The 21,280-nt window shown below is 38.1% G+C and overlaps 1 protein-coding gene across 15 annotated transcripts in view; it reads right to left on the bottom strand.

The window, feature by feature from the left end:
• Nucleotides 1–21,280, bottom strand: part of PARD3 (par-3 family cell polarity regulator) — a 557,182-nt gene that overhangs the window by 281,867 nt on the left and 254,035 nt on the right. For 11 of the 15 annotated variants that reach the window (XR_009690004.1, XM_061126148.1, XM_061126154.1 and 8 more), the window contains exon 5: nucleotides 9,851–9,982. The exons of the other annotated variants lie outside the window; for them this stretch is intronic. Coding sequence is in view for 10 of the 11 variants with exons in the window: in XM_061126148.1 (XP_060982131.1) it covers nucleotides 9,851–9,982 (132 nt within the window). In the remaining variant the exon portion in view is untranslated. The remainder of the gene's footprint in view (nucleotides 1–9,850; nucleotides 9,983–21,280) is intronic. 15 annotated transcript variants of the gene reach the window in all.

Here is a 21,280-nt window from a genome sequence, read left to right as displayed (position 1 = left end):
ATGGATGATGGTGAGAGTTGCAAAACAAGGTGAATGGATTCAGTGCTACTGAACTGCACGATTAAATATGATTAAAATAGTATGTTTTATACTATGTGACTTTTACCACAGTTAAAAAAAAAAGGAAGGAACTGAGTCTGTGAATTGGCAGGGCAACCAGGAGACACGAGCTTGTAGGACAGCGTCAGTGTTAATGAAGCCTATGTGCTGTGTTTAGTCGCTCAGTCGTGTCTGACTTTTTGTGACCCCAGGGACTGTAGCCTGCCAGACTCCTCTGTTCGTGGGATTCTCCAAGCAAGAACACTAGAGTGGGTTGCCATGCTCTCCTCCAGGGAATCTTCCCAACCCAGGAATCAAACCCGGGTCTCCTGCATGGCAGGGGGATTCTTTTCTGTCTGAGCCACCAGGAAAGCCCAAGAACACTGCAGTGGGTAGCCTACAGCTGCTGACTAGAAGACCTAGTGCAGAGACACACACACACACACACTCAGGGCTGCCTAGGGAAGAAATAAACACAAAGGCAAAGTCCTGTGACTGAGGAGGCACAGCAGACAAAGCAGAGGGGAGGGCTGCTGACCTTAGGGAAATTTCCTCCAGGTCTGAGGAGGGCGGCAGCACACGCCAAGGTAGGTGTGTAAACACAGCGCTGGGAACAGGAGGAACCAGAGAACTCAAGCATGACTTCAGAGAAGTGAAGGAATATAGCAGGCAGGAAGAAACACTCTGCTTCTCAAAAGTTTTCACTTGATTCTGATAAATATCCACATTGCCATTTTATCTTTTAATTTGGTAATTACAGTATTTGCTTAATAAAGAGAAAGAGAAAAAACATTACTTCATCTTTCAATCTTATGAAGCTTGATTTGCTAAAAATAAAAATGTTACAAGTAATAAGTTCTTATTGCAAAGGAGTATGTATTTCTACAAAAACATGAAGTAAAACCCAAAAGCCCACTCCAAACCCCTCTCCCCTGTAATGCTATTGCGGTTATATTATGGAAATGCGTGTGTTAGTCTCTCAGTCATGTCTGACAATTTGCAACCCCACAGACTGTAGCCCGACAGGTTCCTCTGTCCATGGGATTCTCCAGGCAAGAATACTGGAGTGACTTGCCACTCCCTTCTCCAGAAGACCTTCCTGACCCAGGGATCGAACCCTGGTCTCCTACATGGCAGGCAGATTCTTTACCATTTGAGCTACAGGGAATTCCTTTATATTGGAAACTACATGTTTATTTTCAGTATTTTCTTCTTTAAAATCTTTTCAGATGTTGAAGAAAGCTGATCAACAACCTCCTTCAGCCATAACGCAGAAAGAGAAAGAAAGGAAGGAAAAACTGAAGGAAAAAATAGCTCAAAGATACACAGACCCAGTGAAAATACTATAGGGCACATATACCCAGGCCTCAGTGAGAGAAAAGAACATACAACCATTGAGCAAAATGCTTTAGTGTTTAAAAATAGCCATTTTTTTCAGGACCACCCAGAATCCTGTTGAAGGTAGCTAGAAAAAGCCTGTATGAGACTGACTTTGAAAAACTACACCTACCTAGATCACAAAACCCCCAAATATAAAATGGCTTATGAGGGATTCACTTGCTCTGGGCAGGCTGCAGGACACGGGCAGGGAAGACAACATATTGTAAGCTAAAGATTTTAATGCAATTTCTTCACCAAATTTCTTTAAAAGAGAGCAGTTCACTGCTCAGTGAATGTTAGAAGAGAGAGGAGAAAACCTGTATTCTTTTCATAGTCATATTTAATCGTGCAGCTCACAACAAAAATCTTGAAGACTGCCTGCAATGAATATATGAAAAGGCACCTGAGGGTCATAGCTAAAAGAGAAAATGTGCCTTTATCCACAGCACAAGCTCTAAACATCGAGTTATAGCAGCTGTATTCACGGGCAAGAAAATCATCAGCTACTAACAGACACCCCGTGAAGGTTAATCCACACACCACCAAAGATGTTTCACTCAGTAGAATTTCAGACGCACTTCCCTGCTGCTCCCAGGCTTTTAGCTCCATAGGCCAAAGAAGCAATAAAAAGGGCCAGTCATAAAGGAACAGGAGAATTGACTAGTTCCCATTAAACTGCACTACCCCCAACCCAACACTCCAAAAACCAATGAGCAGCACTATGCCTCCGGAGCGTCTTCCATTCACAAAGGGACCCAGATGCTTAGAAAGTGGCAGAGCAGAAGCCCCCATAAGACACTTAGTATTCTTAAATGGTATCCTTAGGTCTAATCGTATCAAAACCACATGTGTTTGCCAAAAACAGAAGGGAATATAAAACATGGACACAGACACAGAGATTAACACTAATGTCATTCTTATGTCAGACTAGGTTCTTCAGAGAAGAACCAGAGATGATTTAAAATGATTAACTTTTATTCTAATTCTGATAAGATGCCATGGAAGCAAGAATCCAATTCTGGAAGGATGATGAGGGCATTAGAAATACACCAGGGATGAAAACGAACCAGCCCAGCACACCAAGTGGTACGTCTAATATGCTAGGAGAAAATAACATTTCAGTGACTCAAAACTAGAGAGAGTTAAATGACAGGTAACCATTGAGCCCATTCTCCCCCAAAATTAAGACAGGAAAGCAGCACCGAGCAAGTGCCCACGATGCACCAAAATCTGGATCTGAGTTTTGGTATGTGTTCCCTCACCTCACCTGCACACACGCCAACAGTGGGCATTATTTTCCCCATCTTGTCTGTAGTGAAAAAGAAGTTTGCAGGGTTTACACAACCCAGTCAAGGCCACGTCAGTGAACTATGAGTTTAGATAAGGGTAAAATGCAGCTTATCACTCTCTCGAAAGTGGCCCTGCATGTGTTTTGGCAAGGCTCCCCGGGAAACTCATGTGCCCTTCTTGGAAAAATGTCTACCAGCCCCTTGCCTTCCAGTCCTGATTTTGTATTTGATGCTATGAGTCCACAGTTCTTTGATAATACAAGTAGAAAATGTGTAGGGTTTATGAGAAATAATATGTGTCGTATACACAGAAGTCACATGAATCATGTTTTAAACCTCAGCTAATATAAAGACATGTCTTATTATGGTAGGCACCCCGTTATCAAAGTCCAAGACAATCTGCTCTTGACATATCCAAGAGACATGACACCTCACTTCAGAGGTTGTCTGGGTTTTACTTTTGGTGTTATTGTGAACATGACAGGTTTCTGCTATGAAGAAACTCTCTGGCATTTTATAATGAAAACTAAATTTAATTTTAAAACGATCAATGTTTCTTGTTTCTACAGTTGCTGTTGCTAGAGGGGAATGCAATTATACTTGCTTCAGCACAAGTTCTGCCAAACTTTGCCAACTAGGAAATAATATTAATAGATCCCCTACCTTTTAATAGAAAACTGTAGAATTTGAGAATTGGGAGGCAAGGACCTTTGATTATTTTTAACCAGATAATCTAGTCTTTTGGTTCCTCAGTGTCTATGTGCTACAGAAATAACAAACAAAACACATTCTAATTACTATCTGGCACCACCAGACCCTAACCTCCCGTTCCGTTAATGTCAGCAGAGACCACGAAGCCCGGCCAGTTCCCCGGTCAGAATTTCCATCGTGATTCCTGGTTCTAACTGGATGACCCTGCAGTCATTTCAGTGATGGGTTTGCAGCTGTTGTAATCAGGTTTCTGAGGAAGCCACCTCCTAATTTTGTCATTAAGAAAGTATGATCAGTTCATATTCTGGAAAACAACTTATTCATTATGTCATCTGGATGGTTCTAAGTGTCATTGAAAGGAGATTTTTTTTTTTTTTCTTCCCCGTTTAGAAAAGGGTTTTAAGCACTTGGGAAAGCATGAGGATCTGCCCCTGTGCAGGTAGACAAAAGAAAAATCAGCCTCAAAGAGAGGTGTGCAGACAGGGCCCATGGTGTGACGCTTGGCTTCTGTCATTCATCACACCAGGGCGAAACAGGCAAGACCTAGGACCATGAGGAATTACTGACCAACTTACTCATTTTTTAAACTATCCCGTATAAATATCTGGATAAGATTAAAAGTTTCTTTTTTTAAATAAAACTTTTTATTTTATTTTGTATTTGTAGCTGATTAACAATGTTGTAGCAGTTTCAGATGAACAGTGAAGGGACCCAGCCATACCTATACACACATCCATTCTAAGAATATTTCTTCACACACTGCTTATTCACATGCAAAACAGACTCTAGCTTTTATTTTTCAGTACTTATTTTTCATTATTTAATTATTTATTTATTTGGCCGCACTGGGTCTTAGCTGCAGCATTAGAACTCTTAGATGCAGTATGTGAGATCTAGTTCCCTGATCAGGAATGGAAGCCAGGCGCCCTGCACTGGGAGTGTGGAGTCTTAAGACACTGGACCACCAGGGAAGTCCCCAGGCTCTAATTTTTAAAATTTACTTCTGCCCCAGATCTTCAAAAATTTGGCCTTAAACAAATTATAATGAAAAATAAAAATGAAACCCTTTCATAGTAACTTACCTTTTCTGTGATTTGTGAATATACTCACTGTGTAGCATGAGAGTAGTAGTCATAATGCACAAATATTTTCAAAACTTTAAAAAGCATCAGGATAAGCAGACAATGTTGGACTCTTTTCTTTCTTTTTGCAAATAAGACCAATGATAAACTTTCATTCTCTGGCATTATTTTATTACATCTGTTTTCTATTTAACAGTCAATTATTTTCTCATTATAATCTCCACGACTCAACAAACACAGGCTGACATAAAAACAAACCTATCCCTCCCTGGATTAGCCACCTTCATTTCATAAGGAAGAAGTGATCATAAGTCAGAAATGTCCTGTCGACATGAAAAAGTCTGGAGCAAAAGCATCACGTTTGGAGACAGTGACAGAAGTACACAAAATAAGAAGGAAAACAGCAGGTCAGTGCTTCTAAAACTCACAGCCTCATAGGCTCCAGCGGGGAGGGGGCAGCACATTCAATGTCAAGCCGGAATCTCGCCATCACCACACATTTAAGGCTTTCCCTGAGTCTGCCTCCCTCAGTATAACCTGCCAATTAGATGAAGTTTTTGCTTGATGGAAAAAACCTTAAAGCATGGACTTTTCTCTAAAGGTCAGGGCAGTCGTCCCCTGTAACACAGTGTAAGTGGTGGCTGCAATGTGCCTTCCCCCTCACCACTCTTTCTGTTAATTGGCTTCAGGCCTGCTCACCCAGACAAGGTAGTGAAAATGGCAGGCTCCCAATTAGCTTAAATTTCCCTTAAGGTCCCTCTACAGTTCTGGTCCCAAATTCTCCCAATCACATATTGTAAAGATCCTGCCTCCTCTTTTGCAGAATTTATTAGCTGCAATAAACCGTGGGGATATAAGAACAAAGGCAGCTTATGATCTATTATCTGCCAATATTATAGTTCATGCAGAGTCAGGGAAGTGGTAATCATAAAAAGAAATTCAGATTTCTTAAACATAGCCACACATCAAAACTAAGGACTTCATTGCGTTTTTTGTTACTTAGATTTTAGAATCAAAATTTTTAAAGCAGGAGAACTTTTTTTTTTACATTTTATTTATTTAAGACCTAATTTTATTATTTTTATAAAACTTGTTGGCTGCATGGCATGTGGGATCTTAGTGCCCCCACCAGGGTTCCAACTAATGCCCCCCTGCTCAGTTGGAAACTGAGTTGGGAAACCTCAGAGTCTTAGCTACTGGACCACCAGGGAAGTCCCAGGAGAACTTTTTAAAAGCAACACAACAAAAACTGATTTAGTCTTCAAATCCTCTGTGCTTCCTCTGAGTGCTCTCAGAAGAAGGAAGTCAAATGACTGAGGTAAGAAAAGGTTGCCTTTGAAGGATGCTCAGTCCTACCTTCTAAGATGATCTTGATGTAGGATGCAGCTACAAGCTATTCTGAACAGAATGAGTCAGTCATGATTCCATAATCATGTTGAGTTTGACTCCAAGTGCTTCCTGGGTCAGAGTTCAGTATATCACCTACCTCTGGTGACAGAGGTGTAACTTAGCAACACTCAGAGGGAAGGAAGATTAAGTGGCCCTCTTATGTAGGGTCCTTGCACAAAGGGAAAGCACCTCAGCTTCCAGAGGTGCTAGCTCAGCACTCACACCCTCCTTTGTCCTTTTCATCCCTACGGTTTATTCCCATTGGCGCGGCTGATGTGGGCATAATTGCCTTCAAAAAACAGAGATAATGAGAGGCAAGCACTCTAGTAGGAAATAGAGCAAAAACAAAACCACTGCAGGCATATAAAATCTGGAACTCTCTTGACCTCTTTAGGACAGATGGCATAACTAAGAGAAGATATCAGTTCCACCCTTGTGATCTCAAATCCTAAAGGCAAGGGCTGACTTTTTTTTAAACCGCATGAAACATTCTTTTATCTACCTGATGTCACTCCTTTACTTTATTTTTAATGGCAAAAATTAAGGCGAGGGAAAAAAAAGCCACAAACGAGGCATCAGGTCATTAAAGTCAGATGACTCATGGGAACAGTTAAATAAATAAATCCACAATTAAATGAGAATGACTGGACTAGATTTCCAGTGTATCCAGCATAACTTATTTGTCCTCTTCTGTCCAAATAACTGTGCTTACTTTAAGCCAAAGTTTTAATATGAGTTTTGTTTTTGCTCTTCCTGTCTAGTTAAGATTTCAGGTTGGTTAATTATCCAGCTGATGGTAAACCACTAAATTTAATGAATGAATCATCATTTCTTAAGCTAAGGAAAAAGATGTTGTGGGCTCAGGAATCAATTAGCAATTAGCTAATGTCGTCTACAGTGGACTACATAGACTAAAAAAGCACTTTTTTAAAAAACTTTTTTTATCATAAAATAAATACTTTAGATAACTTCAATGGAAGCAAAGCAAGGCTTATTTGGGGTGGGGGGAGGTGTTTGTGTGGCTTCTCAATGAATCCCTTTTGCTTAAAAAGAAACTCCAAAATTACAAAGAAAAACTATTTTACTTTCTTTACAGACCTACAATCACAATAGTAAGACAAAGTTATATTTTTGGAAATAATTAAATATATCATATTTTAGGAACTCTGGGCTGCCAATTTTTTTCTCTGAATCTTGCAAAAAAAAAGCTATCCGATTCAGCAACTTTTGCCTGAACAGAGCCCTGATTTTGAGTGTGTGTGTGTGGTTGTGTTTAGTGAGGAGCAAATGTGTTTCAGCAAAGGTGAACCCCCATTTCCACTCCCAGTTCCAGGAGGTCAAGTTTGATTAGTCTAAACCAACACAGGTACTTTACTGCCTTTGATTTAGAAATGGGCAGGCAAGTCATGTGATTCTGAACAACAAAACAGGGAGGGCATCTGGTGGGTGAGGAAAGAGGCAAGCTGGCAGGAAAAGCTTATCTGCTTTCAAGTGAGCCACAGTGAAGAGAAGGGCATGGCCCCCTTCCTCTACAAGGATATGATGGTCTGAATCAGGCAGGAAAAGACTAGTGGAGACCTCGGGAGACTCCCGGTAAAGCTGGGGACCCCAGGCCTTGAAGGAGGCCACCAGGCCAAAAATGAAGCCCCCTTTGCCCTTCCCCCAGACTTCTTGCTACGGGAGCAAGGAGTGCTTCCTTATCACGCAATCCAGACGTTCTGTATTCACACCCAATGTCTTTCCAACAAATACACTAAGACACAGTGAATCTTTCCGGGTACCAGGCATGACTGTAAACCCTCAGCAGGTGTTACATCACTGACGAGGCAGGTTTGATGATAAACTCATCTGCTATATGAACACACCGAGGGGGAGACAAGGCGAGCAAGCGCCCAAATAACGTACAAGGTGAACAGCAGGTAGCTGCCAGTCTGATCCCAGGCCCAACTAAACTATCTTCATTTTAAAAAGTTACTTCAGTGAGAGCTGACCGTATAGCACAGGGAACTCTACCCAACACAGTGTGGTGACCTACGTGAGAAGGAAATCCACAAAAGAGGGGATGTACACATACGTAGAGCTGATTCACTTTGCTGTCCAGCAGAAACTAACACTGTAAAGCAACTACACCCCAACAAAAATTTCTTTCATAAATCTATACATCAAAGCCCCTGGAGAAGGAAATGGCAACCCACTCCAGGTGGGCTATGGTCCATGCGGTCACAAACAGTAGGACATGACTGAGCGACTAACACACATACATCAGAACAATGCAAGTAAAAACTGGTAGAATCCAAACAGTAGCTCAGTTAGCAGTGCTGTCCCAGCTTTTTGATAATGTGGTTATTTGCGTTAGCTGATATCACTAAGCCATGTGAAGTGTGCATCAGAACTCTTTGTGCGCTGTCTCTGTAATTTATTGTACTACTTTTTTTTTCAAATAAAAAGTAAACAGTAAAAAAACTTTACTTCAAAGTGATAATCTTCTCAAAACAACATGGACTTCAATCTAATCGGTATTACTATTTCATTACTACTGGTTTTTCACTTGTTTTTATCACTTGTTCTTCCAACTAGAACTTCAATGGCTTTTAAATTATTTAAAAATTTTTCCATCACACACAGTTTTATGCTCCTTACTATAGGGTAAAAAGCATATACCATTGCAGGTATCAAAGGCAAACTGTCATTTTTTGTTGTTCAAACACCCCACATACATAGAACTATTTTAGGAGATTATACTGAAAAAAGAAACTGAGATGAATTCAGTAGAATAGGGTTTCCTTCCACTGATATCATTAATCTAAATCGAAAAACAGCTTATTCCAGTATCTAGGCAACCACATTAACAATAATTTTAGAAATTACTGAAACAAATACACAACAAAGCATTCTGTCACTGAGTACTCACCTAGTTTGTGATCCATACGAACTTTTTAAAGAAAATAAGTGGTGAGGGAACCAAGTACACAGATTTTTAATATCAATACTATTAAAATTACAGAGAAAACACGGGTTCCAACTATAGAGAAAACACTGTGACTAACAATAAGCAATTAACACTTTTTTAAACACAATGACACTGCAAGAATTTTTTTATACATCAAAACTTAGCAGATAACCTCTTAGTTTTCACACAAATTGCAAACAGTCCCCTTCCTAAGATAGGAAGCCATTATGTATGCTGAGTGGTGAACAATTTTTAATTTTATGAATTGGAGGTGGCTAGCCTGCAGAGTGAACTAAGCAATTGGGATAACACAGATGCCTACAACAGGTCCTGGTCTTTTGTGAAAGGACAAGTCCCCAGACCTGACAATTGTTGAAACAGCACTAGAATGTCCATTTCTCCCATAAAGTGAAGTCAGGGATAACAGAAATTTTAATTTCGTCCCTTCAGATCTTTCGACTGTATTGCCTCTCAATTGAGAGGGGAACCCATGGGTGATTTTTTTTAAGCGCCCCCCCTTTTATATAGACCATTTTTAATGTTTTTATTAAATTTGTTACAATATTGCTTCTGTTTTTTTATGTTTTGGTTTTTTGGCTGTGAGGCATGTGGGATCTCAGCTCCCCAACCAGGGGTCAAACTCACACCCCCTACATTGGAGGGTGAAGTCTTAACCACTGGACTGCCAGGGAAGTCCCCATGGGTGGCCTTGAAAGTCTACTTGTAAACTACATTATTCATACCAAACATCTGTGCCTCACAACCTAAAAAGCTCTATGGTGGTAATACTTGAGAATCTACAGCAACTGCTTAGGAGAAATCTTTCATCAGGGACCACCACCAAAACAGTCTACGTTTATGTTAAACACACTCGGATACAGAGCCTGGTATTTAACTACAGTTGGGCAGAGCCACTTCTCTCCAAGCATCACTGTGATGGAGGGAAACACCTAGGGGGTGGGCCAGGAAGTTATACCACCGATGCGTGTAGAAGGATGCGTTTATGTTACCTGTTCTTGCTTCTCCAGCCACTTGTCCACCATTGGGTGACTGGCACTCAGAGATGAGCGAGCATTGTCTCTCTGAAATTGGTTAGACCAGTTACTAGTGTCCCGTGGGAGGCTTCTGTAGTTTTCATCTTTCTATTCAAAAAGAAACAAAAAGGTATCTTGTAAAAAACCAGCCCTTGCAAATTAATGATGCACCCGGTTTTTCTAAAGTAGCAGAAAAAAAAAATGATTCTACACATTTAAAATGTTTTCCCCGAGTCTACACCAAAGAGCTGACCGAGGTCATTTCCTGCAGGTTAGACCTCAGAAATGCAGTCGCCTGCCTGGGAAAGGGAGTCTGATGGCTCTGGCCACACAGGTAGACACACCACACAGTAGACAGAACAGCACACTCTGCCCTCCTCTGGGGTCAACCTCTGCAGGAAAATACTTCTATACCGGACTTTTATCATCACTCAATCATGGCATTTCTCTTTTCTTCTTCTTTCCAATCTTAGAATAATGTTGTGAGATGTTTTCTATAATTTACCAAAAACATTTAAAACAGAGAAGATGAATGAATTTGCTCTTTATTTAGATCCTCATAGTTTCATGACTTTGGGCAAGAGATTGAAGACTCTGGGCTCTTCAGTTACCTCCTTCACAAGCTAGTTGTAAACATTAATTCAAATAGTAAGAGAAGAAAAAAATTAGCCTATCCCAACACATGATACATAATAGACATATAATTGTTCACCCCAACATGCTTGAGATGAGATGTCTTTGATCAATATTTATTTAATATACCCCAGAGCAGCCAAGGTATTTCTTTCAAATAATAATTTATAACAACTTGCTTTGGCTTAATCTCAATGTTCTGAAAAGAAATGAGAAGGCTAGGATAAGGTAGTAAAATTGAGCATTTCAGTTCAACAGCTAAATCTAAGTATCTTCTAAAAGAACAAATTTAAAATGTTAGCCTCACTTCAGCTAACTTGCATCAGTGCCCCACATTAAATACCCAAATATTTTCCTTAAAAACTTTGTTGGGGGTAGTCTGGCTGTAAAAATCTTCATACACATGTTTGATTCTTATCCTTCATTACTTAAACCACATTAGCAGCAAACACACACATAGAAACAAAAAGTGTAATATAATAGTATTGATTGTATAGACCTTAGAATAGACCAGGATATGTTTTCTGCTCCATCAGATGATAAAACTTAAAAAAATGAACTGGTTATCCTGAACCTATGCCAAAATTGTGACTTCTGAAAAAAAATTTGATCTATAAATATTCACCAGTATAAAGTGTAGCATGAAACTCTGTAACTTTTTAAAACCAAATTACAGAAAGTGAACATTAAAAACACAATAGTAGAATTAACCATTAGCAGCAACTACTTTTTACTAGAAAAACTCTGTATCCTCCTGGTTACTATGGGTCAAAGTTGTGATGAGGCACAACCACAAGTACAAGGAAAATGCTGGTGAGATTAGACTGCTGCTCCAGGCCCACGATGAAGTACTGACCTTGCTTATAAGAATGCGGAAAGGGTAAAGTAAAGTAGAGGACACAAAGTCTAAAGAAAGGAATCAAGCAAATGAAGACACTAAAGTTCACTGTATCTCAAAATATTGAGAGCCCTTCCTTGAGCATAATAACTTCAGAACAAAGCAAATCTATGCTTCACATGGTAGTCCCTAAACTTACTGACCAGAAATTCAAATAAGTCATAAAAGGCAGATAAACTTATTAATGACAGAAACTAAAAGATCCATGAAGAGAGGAAAGGTGGAAGGGTGGAGAAACAGAAGCACAATTTTTACATCAAGGCTCTAGGGCTCCTACCACTGACTAAGGAACTGCTTTTGCTATTCATTTCCCACCATTAGAAATTATTATTATACCAACTCTCTACTTTGAAAATGAACAATCAAACAGGGAGCATTAAAAAAAAAAAATCCTGCTTTTTCTGTAGGAATGGTATTTCAAAGTAACCAATAGTCAAGGAGGAAAGCTTGTCCTTTCAGAAACATGCAGAGTAATGGACATAATAATAGAATAATTAATAGAATTAGAAAAATCACCATTTTCAACTCCTAATGAAATCATTCATTCAGGCAAAGATAATTAATGGATGCTAAAACCATTAGGTGAAAAGTTGATAATGAACAGGGTGTATGCAACATGATGAAATACCACTTGCAAAGGGAAAAATACATCTTTAAAATGATGAGACAAGATGCTACAAAACACTCTTCTTGATGTCTAGAATCTAAGAAGCTGCTGGTACTTTTGATTCCTTTTGAATCTCCATAATGATGGAGATTCCTCATCTTTTAAATGGCCCCTGTGGGCTCTTACTATGGACCACTCACCACCATCTCCCTGAACAAGCCCAAAAGTATACAGTTTCAAAATCTGCACACATACTAAGTCACTTCAGTCGTATCTAATTCTTTGCAAACCCATGGACCTCAGCCTGCTAGGCCCCTCTGTCCATGGGATTCTCCAGGCAAGATTATTGGAGTGGGTTGCCATGCCCTCCGGCAGGGGATCTTCTCCACCCAGGGATGGTCCTTAAGTCTCCTGCATTGGCAGGCATGTTCTTTACCACTGGTGCCACCTGGGAAGCCCTTCAAAACCTAACCCATGAAAATATCTACACACAAGTCACCAACACTAAATATTTTTTCTGAATTCATGATCTAAATTTCCAACAGGATGTCCCAAAGATACCTCCAAATCAGTAGATCAAAATGAAACCCAACTCCTCTATCAATTCTGGCACCCTTCTGAAAAACAGCATCACCTGTTTCACCTCTTTCCATCCCGCCTAATCCCCACAGTTGATAGGTCTTGTGAATCTAGAGTTCATGGCCAAGATCTTACATTTTGGACATCACCCTCGTACAGAATCAATGTGCCTCTCATCTGAATGATTACAGCAGCCCTCAAATTGGAGGCTTGCTCAATCCTCATCCTCTCCAACAATGTGCCACAGAGGATTCTTCTACAATGCCCTCTAGGTCACGTCACACCTGGAACAAACACGAGGCTGAGCTGGGGACCTTTAGTGCCACAGGCCTCCCATCTCCATCAGGATCTTCCTGAGTCTAGACTTCCAGTAATGCTGCTTCTGTAAAAACACTCACCACACTTCAACACCTAGTTCCCAAGATGCTTTCTGTAAGAGGCATTCCCTGGTTCTCACCAGAACTAATAATGTCATGCATTTTGTTACCACTATATTCCAATTTTACTTCTAATTATAGTTCTAACTTATACTTTAGTTAATTCTCAAAATGGCTATTTTCATGATCACAGTGACGCCTGGGCAGAAGATCACCAGGCACCTTTAAACTCTGGCACTTAGCTCAGTGGCCTACACCTACATGGATGGCTTTTTCTGGAATACTTATAATTATGTTTCCTATTTTCACGAGGTTTCAGAATCCCATAATTTTAAAGGAACATTTCTATCAGTTGTTTTAAAAATCAAATTGAGGGACTTCCCTGGAAGTCCAGGGGTTAGGGCTGCATGCTTCCACTGCAGGGGGCACAGGTTCTATCTTTGGTAGGGGAACTAGGATCCCACATGGCACAGCGAGGCAAATAATCATAAGAAGAAATTAATAAAATAATCTTGAAAAACACAGAAACAACTCAAGAAATAAAAATGAAAAAAAAATTTTTTTAATAAAAATCAAATTGATAATGGAATGCTTTAATAAAGGTACCATGACAAAATTTAGTGGAAATGCACTTTCACTGAAATACAAAGACTCTACTTTTAAATTTATACTAAAAGACGTATTGCTGTCATCAGCCGCTAAGTCGTGTTCAACTCTGAGACCCCACGGACTGCAGCATACTACTGTTAGACGCCTATTTCAATTTTATGTCACACCTACAGTACTACAGTACACAATGTCTGAGGAAAATGTGATTATTTCTAATTGCATCTAAAAAGTAGTGTGGCATTTCTCCATTTATGTCAATTATGACATGTAATTCATGCAGCAGGCTACCACAAAGTAATCGTATTAAGGCAGATAAGGGTTTAAAAAATAAAATCAAAAGATCTATCAGTAGAATCAGCTTTGAGCATTTAAATGGTAAGAAAAATAAAATATTATATCCCTCATAAAAAGATTTTCCTAATTCAATGTTGATATGGTAAAGTCAGTAATAAACTCATATATTAATGTGTTTACGAAAAGCCCAGTTACAGTCAGTCACCTTAGTCAACACCAGGTAAGTGAAGAATTTCTAAAGTATGTTACCAATTGTTACCCTACATTATCTGCTATTTTGTCGACTGCACCATCTCATGCTACTGGCATTTCAGCAATGTTCTTCCTCAAAAATCCTGCCTGAAGTCTGGATCAAGTACAAACACTTTATAGTTCTATTAGCCTGTGATTCATACTCAATGATGTAAGCACATACTTAAACCTAATAGCACACTATGTGTTTCTACTTATATTTTCTACAATACATGCATGAACAGTCACTGTTTTCAAATGAAATGTATACAGTGTGTTCTATTTTCAATTTGAAAATATTTATTCCAGTGTAAATGATTTTAAAATTATGGTACTCTTAACTATGTCTGCAAGACTACATTTTCCATGGACCAAACTATAGCTAACTACATAAAAGTCAAAAATATTTTTTGAATGAACTTGCAAAATTTATATACTATAACCTAAAGAAAAAAATAAACCAACCAAAATGTTAGTCATTGATATTTTCACACTGAATTTATAATAAATTGGAGAATGGGCTTTTAAATCTATTTTATTCTATGATCAAATTAATGTCTCAATTCTGTATATTGGTAAACTTAAAGCAAAACATGAAATCTTTTTCTTGAGACTTAAAAAAAGGACCAATATATTAATAGAAATAGACCAACAGACCAATAGAAAGCCCTAATAAGTACTAAATTTGCAAACAGCAAAAAATTATTAAAGCCACAACTTTATATCTAAAAGATTATATAAGAAAAATACCACAAGGAATTACTCTTCTTCTAAATTAGAAGAAACTGGACCAAACAGCCACTTAAGCTTCTGCACAAGGTGGGAAACTTGCCCTCTTGCCAGAAAAACCCAGATGTTCCTGCTGTGATCAGGGATTTTCCTTATCATCTAAATGTACTGCCACATCATCAGGTGTCAAAAAGCCACCCAGGCTGAGAAATGCATACTAATTTGCTGCTCCCTGGTAACAGCACCCTGGGTATGGAGTAAATCTCTTCCAGGGTAAGCAAAGTAGCTTTTCCCTCTCCCCTCTTCCTGAGCCAATTACAATTCAATAAAAAGAAATCACACAGAAGCCACCCAATGCCTTGGGACAGAGGCTTATTCCTGGCATAATAAGCTGCAGCTTCAAGGCTTTATCTCTCAGAAACAGCTATTTAGCTGATGGTCAGATTTCCTGGCAGACCTACATCCCTACTGCAGAAATAAAGGAAAATTTCATGAGCATTATAGAAGTAATGGATATTTCTAAGTTAGCACAGGAAACTCAATTCTATTTCCACTTTATCTCAAAACAAAAATTCCAAACGTCTTTTAAAAAATCATTAGGAATTGTGCCATGTTTTGAAACACTAAACACCCAAAGCATATAGATTTTATTTTTACACCCTCTATGAATCCTATGGTTTTGAATATTCCTGTGTTGTTTTAATATTTTAAATTTACAATATTTTTCAACTCTGCAATTGTGGTCCAAGAGAATTCAATTTTCCACTTTATCATTTCCCCAAGAAAAGACAGACAGAAAGCAAAGGAAACTCTTTTCAGGATGTCTAATCTGAGATTATGAGGCTGAAGTGAAATGAGTAGTTATAGCTTAGACCATTTTTTTTTTAACTGCAGCAAGCTTGCTAAAATCTTCAATAGTCATACGTGTAAATCTATGGCTGATTCATATCAATGTATGACAAAACCCACCGAAATGTTGTGAAGTAATTAGCCTCCAACTAATAAAAAAAAAATAAAACAAAAAAAAATAAAATAAAATCTTCAATAGTCATATTGTCAAGTCAATGTGGTAGATCCAGTCCCCTTCTGGGTCAGAGTTTATCTTTTGTGCCTCTTGATAGCTACACCAGAGCACGACCTTGGAAGCAACACCAAAGCTAAAGGGGGGATCGGGATTGGGAATACACGTAAATCCATGGCTGATTCATATCAATGTATGACAAAACCCACTGGAAAAAAAAATAATAATAATAAAAATAAATTTAAAAAATAAAAAATAAAGATAACCATAAAATGGTCTGTAAACAGGATTGTTGTCAATGTACTGTTCTGACCTTCATACCACTTCACAGATATAAATAGGAGTTGAGAGGGTTGGTCAGGAGGAGAGAGAGGGTGAGGATAAATAAAGTGACTCACACACATACAAAAACATAGGTTCAACAACCAACTTGTAAATGAAGTCAGAAAGTTTGGCAGCCTCTATCAGTTTAAACCAACTGCATGCCTATTAAGGCACTTTTTGAGGGCTTCCCAGGTGGCTCAACAGTAAAGAATCTGCCTGCCAATGCAGGAGACAAGGAGACACAAGTTCAAACCCTGGTTCAGGAAGATCCCCTGGCAAAGGGAATGGCAAACCATTCCAGTATTTTGCCTGGAGAATCCCATGGACAGAGGAGCCTGGCAGGCTACAGTCCATAGAGTTGCAAAGAACTGGACATGACTGAAGCGACTTAGCACACACACACATATTAGGCACATATCTATTTTCAAGTGGAATGAACTGAAAAGCATTATTTGAAACTCTGGTAGGTCAAGAAATCCTTTCCATATTAGTAGTAATTCCCATCTCTAAATGAGCACAAATACTGGTACATATATATATACATCTTCCTTTCCATTTTGAAAATTGCCATCTTTCACAGTCTTAATCATTATTAATAAGAGGGGTAGAGGAGACAAAGAAAAGGATATGTGTTTTAAAATCTGTTCCTACTTCTGAACAAATTCAAAATTCATATTATTTTTGTCAAAACAAAATTTTGTCTAGTAGTAGACTATATATCTATTTATAAATGATATAGTCTACTAAAATGTGGTAGAATTTGCAACGAGACACTAATTACACTTTACACTGTAACTTGTTTAAAATTTTAAAGAGTCAAAATCCAAAAAAAAAACACAAAATCCAAAGATTTTGAATGCCAAAACTGTATTACAGCATGTCTTTAGCTCAAATTTCATAACTATTGTTAACTATTTTAATTTTCTTGATAAACTGAGTTTAAGTATTAAACAGGAGTTAGTAAAAAAAAATTGAAAATATTAATTGATTCAAGCCAATTTTAAAATTAAGATATAAAGTAATATCTTCTAGCAGGCACATCATATTTCATCAGTTTTTCTTTTTTTTTCCTTGAAATGTTAAAAGTACTATAAACAGTTCTCCAAACTCATTCTGGCCTTTAATTTTGAATTATAACTCATATCTTTTCTAGTCTTTATGATATATATGCAATAGTTTATAGGTTGTAAAATTACATTTGGATCATATGGCACACTGAGGAATGTTAAATAAAAAAAAAAAAAAAAAACACATTGGAACTCTCCAGTATGGAAGAACACATCTGAGAATTAAAATTAATTTTGCAGATAAGTTTCCTATCACACAGCAAATCTTTCAGGTTGGTATATTCACAAAACCAGAAGCTTGATGTTATAGTTTTATCTCACAACTTACAACTAGGCTTGGTAACAGTTTTGATATCTGGTAAGAAAAGTAATCCCTGGAACACAGATGTGCATCAGGCTATGAACATAAAGGATCTGACCTTAAAGGGGGTGTTCAAACTTCTCATGGAGGTACATCTACTTATGAATGCCATAATGCTTCCAGAGGTGACCATCAGAACACAGGGTTCTCTGAAGCGGCCAGATATGCTTGTGGAGCAGACCAGTAAATCCAAGAAAAGCAAAAGATCAGTGAAACTCAGTCTCAGTTAGGCTCCTTCTTCGAACCAATGTCCCCAGCTGTTCCTAACCCACCTCAACAGTTTGAATGCTATGAAAAACTTTAGAAACAGAATTTTAAAAGCTGGAAGAAAAAAGGTAGAGAACATCCAACTGAACCGCTCACTGTCTAAAGGAAGAAACAGGGATTCAGGGAAGTTATGACAAATACTGTACGGAGATTAAGATGATTAACCAGCTCCCAAGGTTCTACCTCCCCACTTCAGTGCCCAGTTTCTGCATGATGACATTTCCAAGCTCTTGCTCTCAATCTAAGCAGGAATTGTGGTTTACCTGAGTAATGATATAATTCTGATATCCAGCCATTCTTACACAATGACCCTTTCTCATGGGAAAGTACCACCCAAGTTCTTGAATCACAAAATATATTTAACCTTAGAGACGGCTGGTTCATTGATAAATACTACATAGTCTTGGGAATAATCATGAGCAATAAAATGCTTGCTTTAAAACTGTTTTAAATACAATGATCTCTTGTCTGATACAGCTGGGATTAGCTCCTTTATCCTATGAAAATATGCATCAGGGAGTGCGGAGAAGGTAGAGGCAGAGGAAAATGTAATATTTTCTCCAGTTTCAAAGATGCTGTCTCCATCTGGATTCTGAGCAACAAAGGAAAAGAGCTAATAGGGAAGCAGCAGCTACAGCAGCTCCCGTTTCATTTCTTTCACAGTATTTCATAAAAATCAACATGGTCACCTAGTTGGTCTACAGCCACGTGCACCCCATAGTCAGTAAGGTCGGGTTGACCACTTCTGACCATCCTCCTTCCACCAAGAACAAGTGTATAAGAAAAAGCAGGATGCAAATGCTGTGAGTCAGATCACATTGCGGAGCCTGGCTCATTTTCCAAACAATTAATACAATAAAGATGACAAGCAGCACTTGTTTGACTCTGCAAAACAAATTTGAATCTGAAACAATTTTCAAACATTTTAGAAAGTGCTACTTGTTTCTTATTTTGAAGATACAAAATACCCATCTACATTTCATTTTCTTTCAAAAACACATAACTCCAAATGTTCATATCTCAAACTAAAATTGCAAGTAACAATCACATTTTGCATCAGGAGCAAACTGCGAGGGAGGAAGGGAACAGATGCAAGGAGGTGAGGGAGAGAAAGAAAAACATTTAGAGTGGCCATCTGAATCCAAAATATCTGCCATGTTACATATCACCTAAATGTGCAATGTGAATCACTTAGGTTTACCTATCTAAATATTTTACCTTGATTTTAAAGCATATATTATAGTAAAAGAGGGTGCTAAAATCTGAAAATATTTTACCTTAATTTTAAAGCAATGTATATCCAAAGAACTTACTAAAATAGGCACCATATACAATTGATGTGACAATGTAAATATCTGCAGCTCCTTCTTACATTTTTCTATTTATAATCATAAGTTCAATGGACTGAGTGGTTTAGCAGAACAACTGAGTCATTTTTGTGAAAAGTTCTCAGGGACCATCTATTAATACAATTTAGTCCTGGTAAAGTTTTCCCCTTAATTGTGCAATTGTTTCCTTGGGTAAAGCATCTCCACAGATATAGTTTTGAAAAATATAGAACATCATTTTTATCTCCTCTAAAACTTTCTGTTAAGCAATAAAAAGGAATATAAGAACTGTCAGCACTAATCAACAATAAGTAATAAAGTTTATTAATTATAAAGGGCTTCCTCATAGTTCAGTCAGTAAAGAATCTGCCTGCAGTTCAGGAGACCCGGGTTTGATTCCTGGGTCGGGAAGATCCCCTGGAGAGGGAAATGGCAACCCACTCTGGTATTCTTGCCTGGAGAATCCCATGGACAAAGGACCTGGCAGGCTACAGTCCATGGGGTCGCAAGAGTTGGACATGACTTAGTGACTAAACCACCACCACCACTGTGATAAAAGTCACATAATATAAAACACACTATTTTAACTATATTTAACTGTACAGTTCAGTGGTACTCACCAAAAGGATTAGTGATACTAATGAAGCTAGCGTATTTTTACTCAAGACTAAGATGCTAAGATATAATATAGACTTGGTAAGGTTTTCAAAATTATGCCAGTTTTTTAATAACAAATGCTGATTATTCTTATATATCTCTTTTAATTGCCTAACAGAAAGTTTTAGAGGTGACAGAAATGAGGTTGTTATGAAATATTTTACAGTTTAAAATATACAACTAAATGAACATTGGGCAATATGTAAAGTCTGTAAGCATGTAAGAAAGTAGGTAGTAAAATCAAGAACACAGAATATGAAACTGGCTAATAGAGATTAATAACTTTATTGTTTAGCAGTTGGTTTAACTCTAAGGTGAATTATTTAAACTCTTTCAGACTCTACCTCTTCATCAATAAATTGTAACAATACTTAGACTTCAGAGAGTGAATAGATGAGATACAACATGTAACACACCCTGCAAGTACTCAGATCAACTTGGCTATCACTACACAAAAACACCAAAACCTCAAAAACAGTACACTTGGGAGATGGGAGAGATGGAAACCACTTCTACCCCGACTCTGTAAAAAATGTTGACTGGAATACATCTCCCCACAGAAGCCCACATGATGGCACCTAGAACACATGCAAGCTATTAATAAGATAGAGCTGGAGGGCAAACACCAGGGAGCCCAGTCCCAGCAACCAACCAAGGCTCTTCTCTTTAGTGACAGGCTATGACTTCATGACCCAAATTGGTAGGTTTAGAAGCTAAAGTGTTAAATATTAAAAATAGAAACCACTTAGAAAGATGAAATGAGGGCAAAATACTTTTACATGTCTAGAGAATACCTGAATTTTTCTTCAATGTAAATTAATGAGTTCCTGGTCTCCTCCCTCAAATTAAGAAAACGGGTTTAGTATCTTCATTTCCATCTGTAGGATGTGTAACTTTGAGGGCACTAAACAAGAATCCTGACATTGCTTTGGATTTATATTCCTGGAATGGTTTGTGAGCTCTAAAAATATCACATCCAGGCTTAACCATTTTCTCAATAGCACCTTGGGATTTCATAACTATGAACACAAGTTATAATATTTAAAGCATGTGAAGGGAGATTACATTCCTAAATGTGTGGCACAGAAGTAGAAGATGAGTCTAGGCGATTAAAAACTCAGGCTAGTAGAGCTTGGCACTTGAGGTTAGCCTATTGCAGAAATGAGTAAATTCATTAAGTACTGAAAGGACAAAAATGCAGTGCATTCAAATTAAGATCTTTTAATATGCAAAATAGAAAGGTGATATTTATAGTTTTCGTGGTCTTTTGCAGAAAGTACAAATGTTGTACCAGGTTAGTCATAGACCTGGGTCTCAGCTGGATTTCCCTCAAAGCTAATCAGATAGAGGAAAACTGGAAACAGTGACATATTTTATTTTCTTGGGCTCCAAAATCACTGCAGACGGTGACTGTAGCCACAAAA

This window comes from Dama dama, chromosome 23 (assembly GCF_033118175.1).
Source record: "Dama dama isolate Ldn47 chromosome 23, ASM3311817v1, whole genome shotgun sequence".
In the NCBI taxonomy this organism is placed as follows: domain Eukaryota; kingdom Metazoa; phylum Chordata; class Mammalia; order Artiodactyla; family Cervidae; genus Dama; species Dama dama.
Note: the sequence above shows the minus strand (reverse complement) of the source record. Positions and strands in the feature narration are given on the sequence as shown.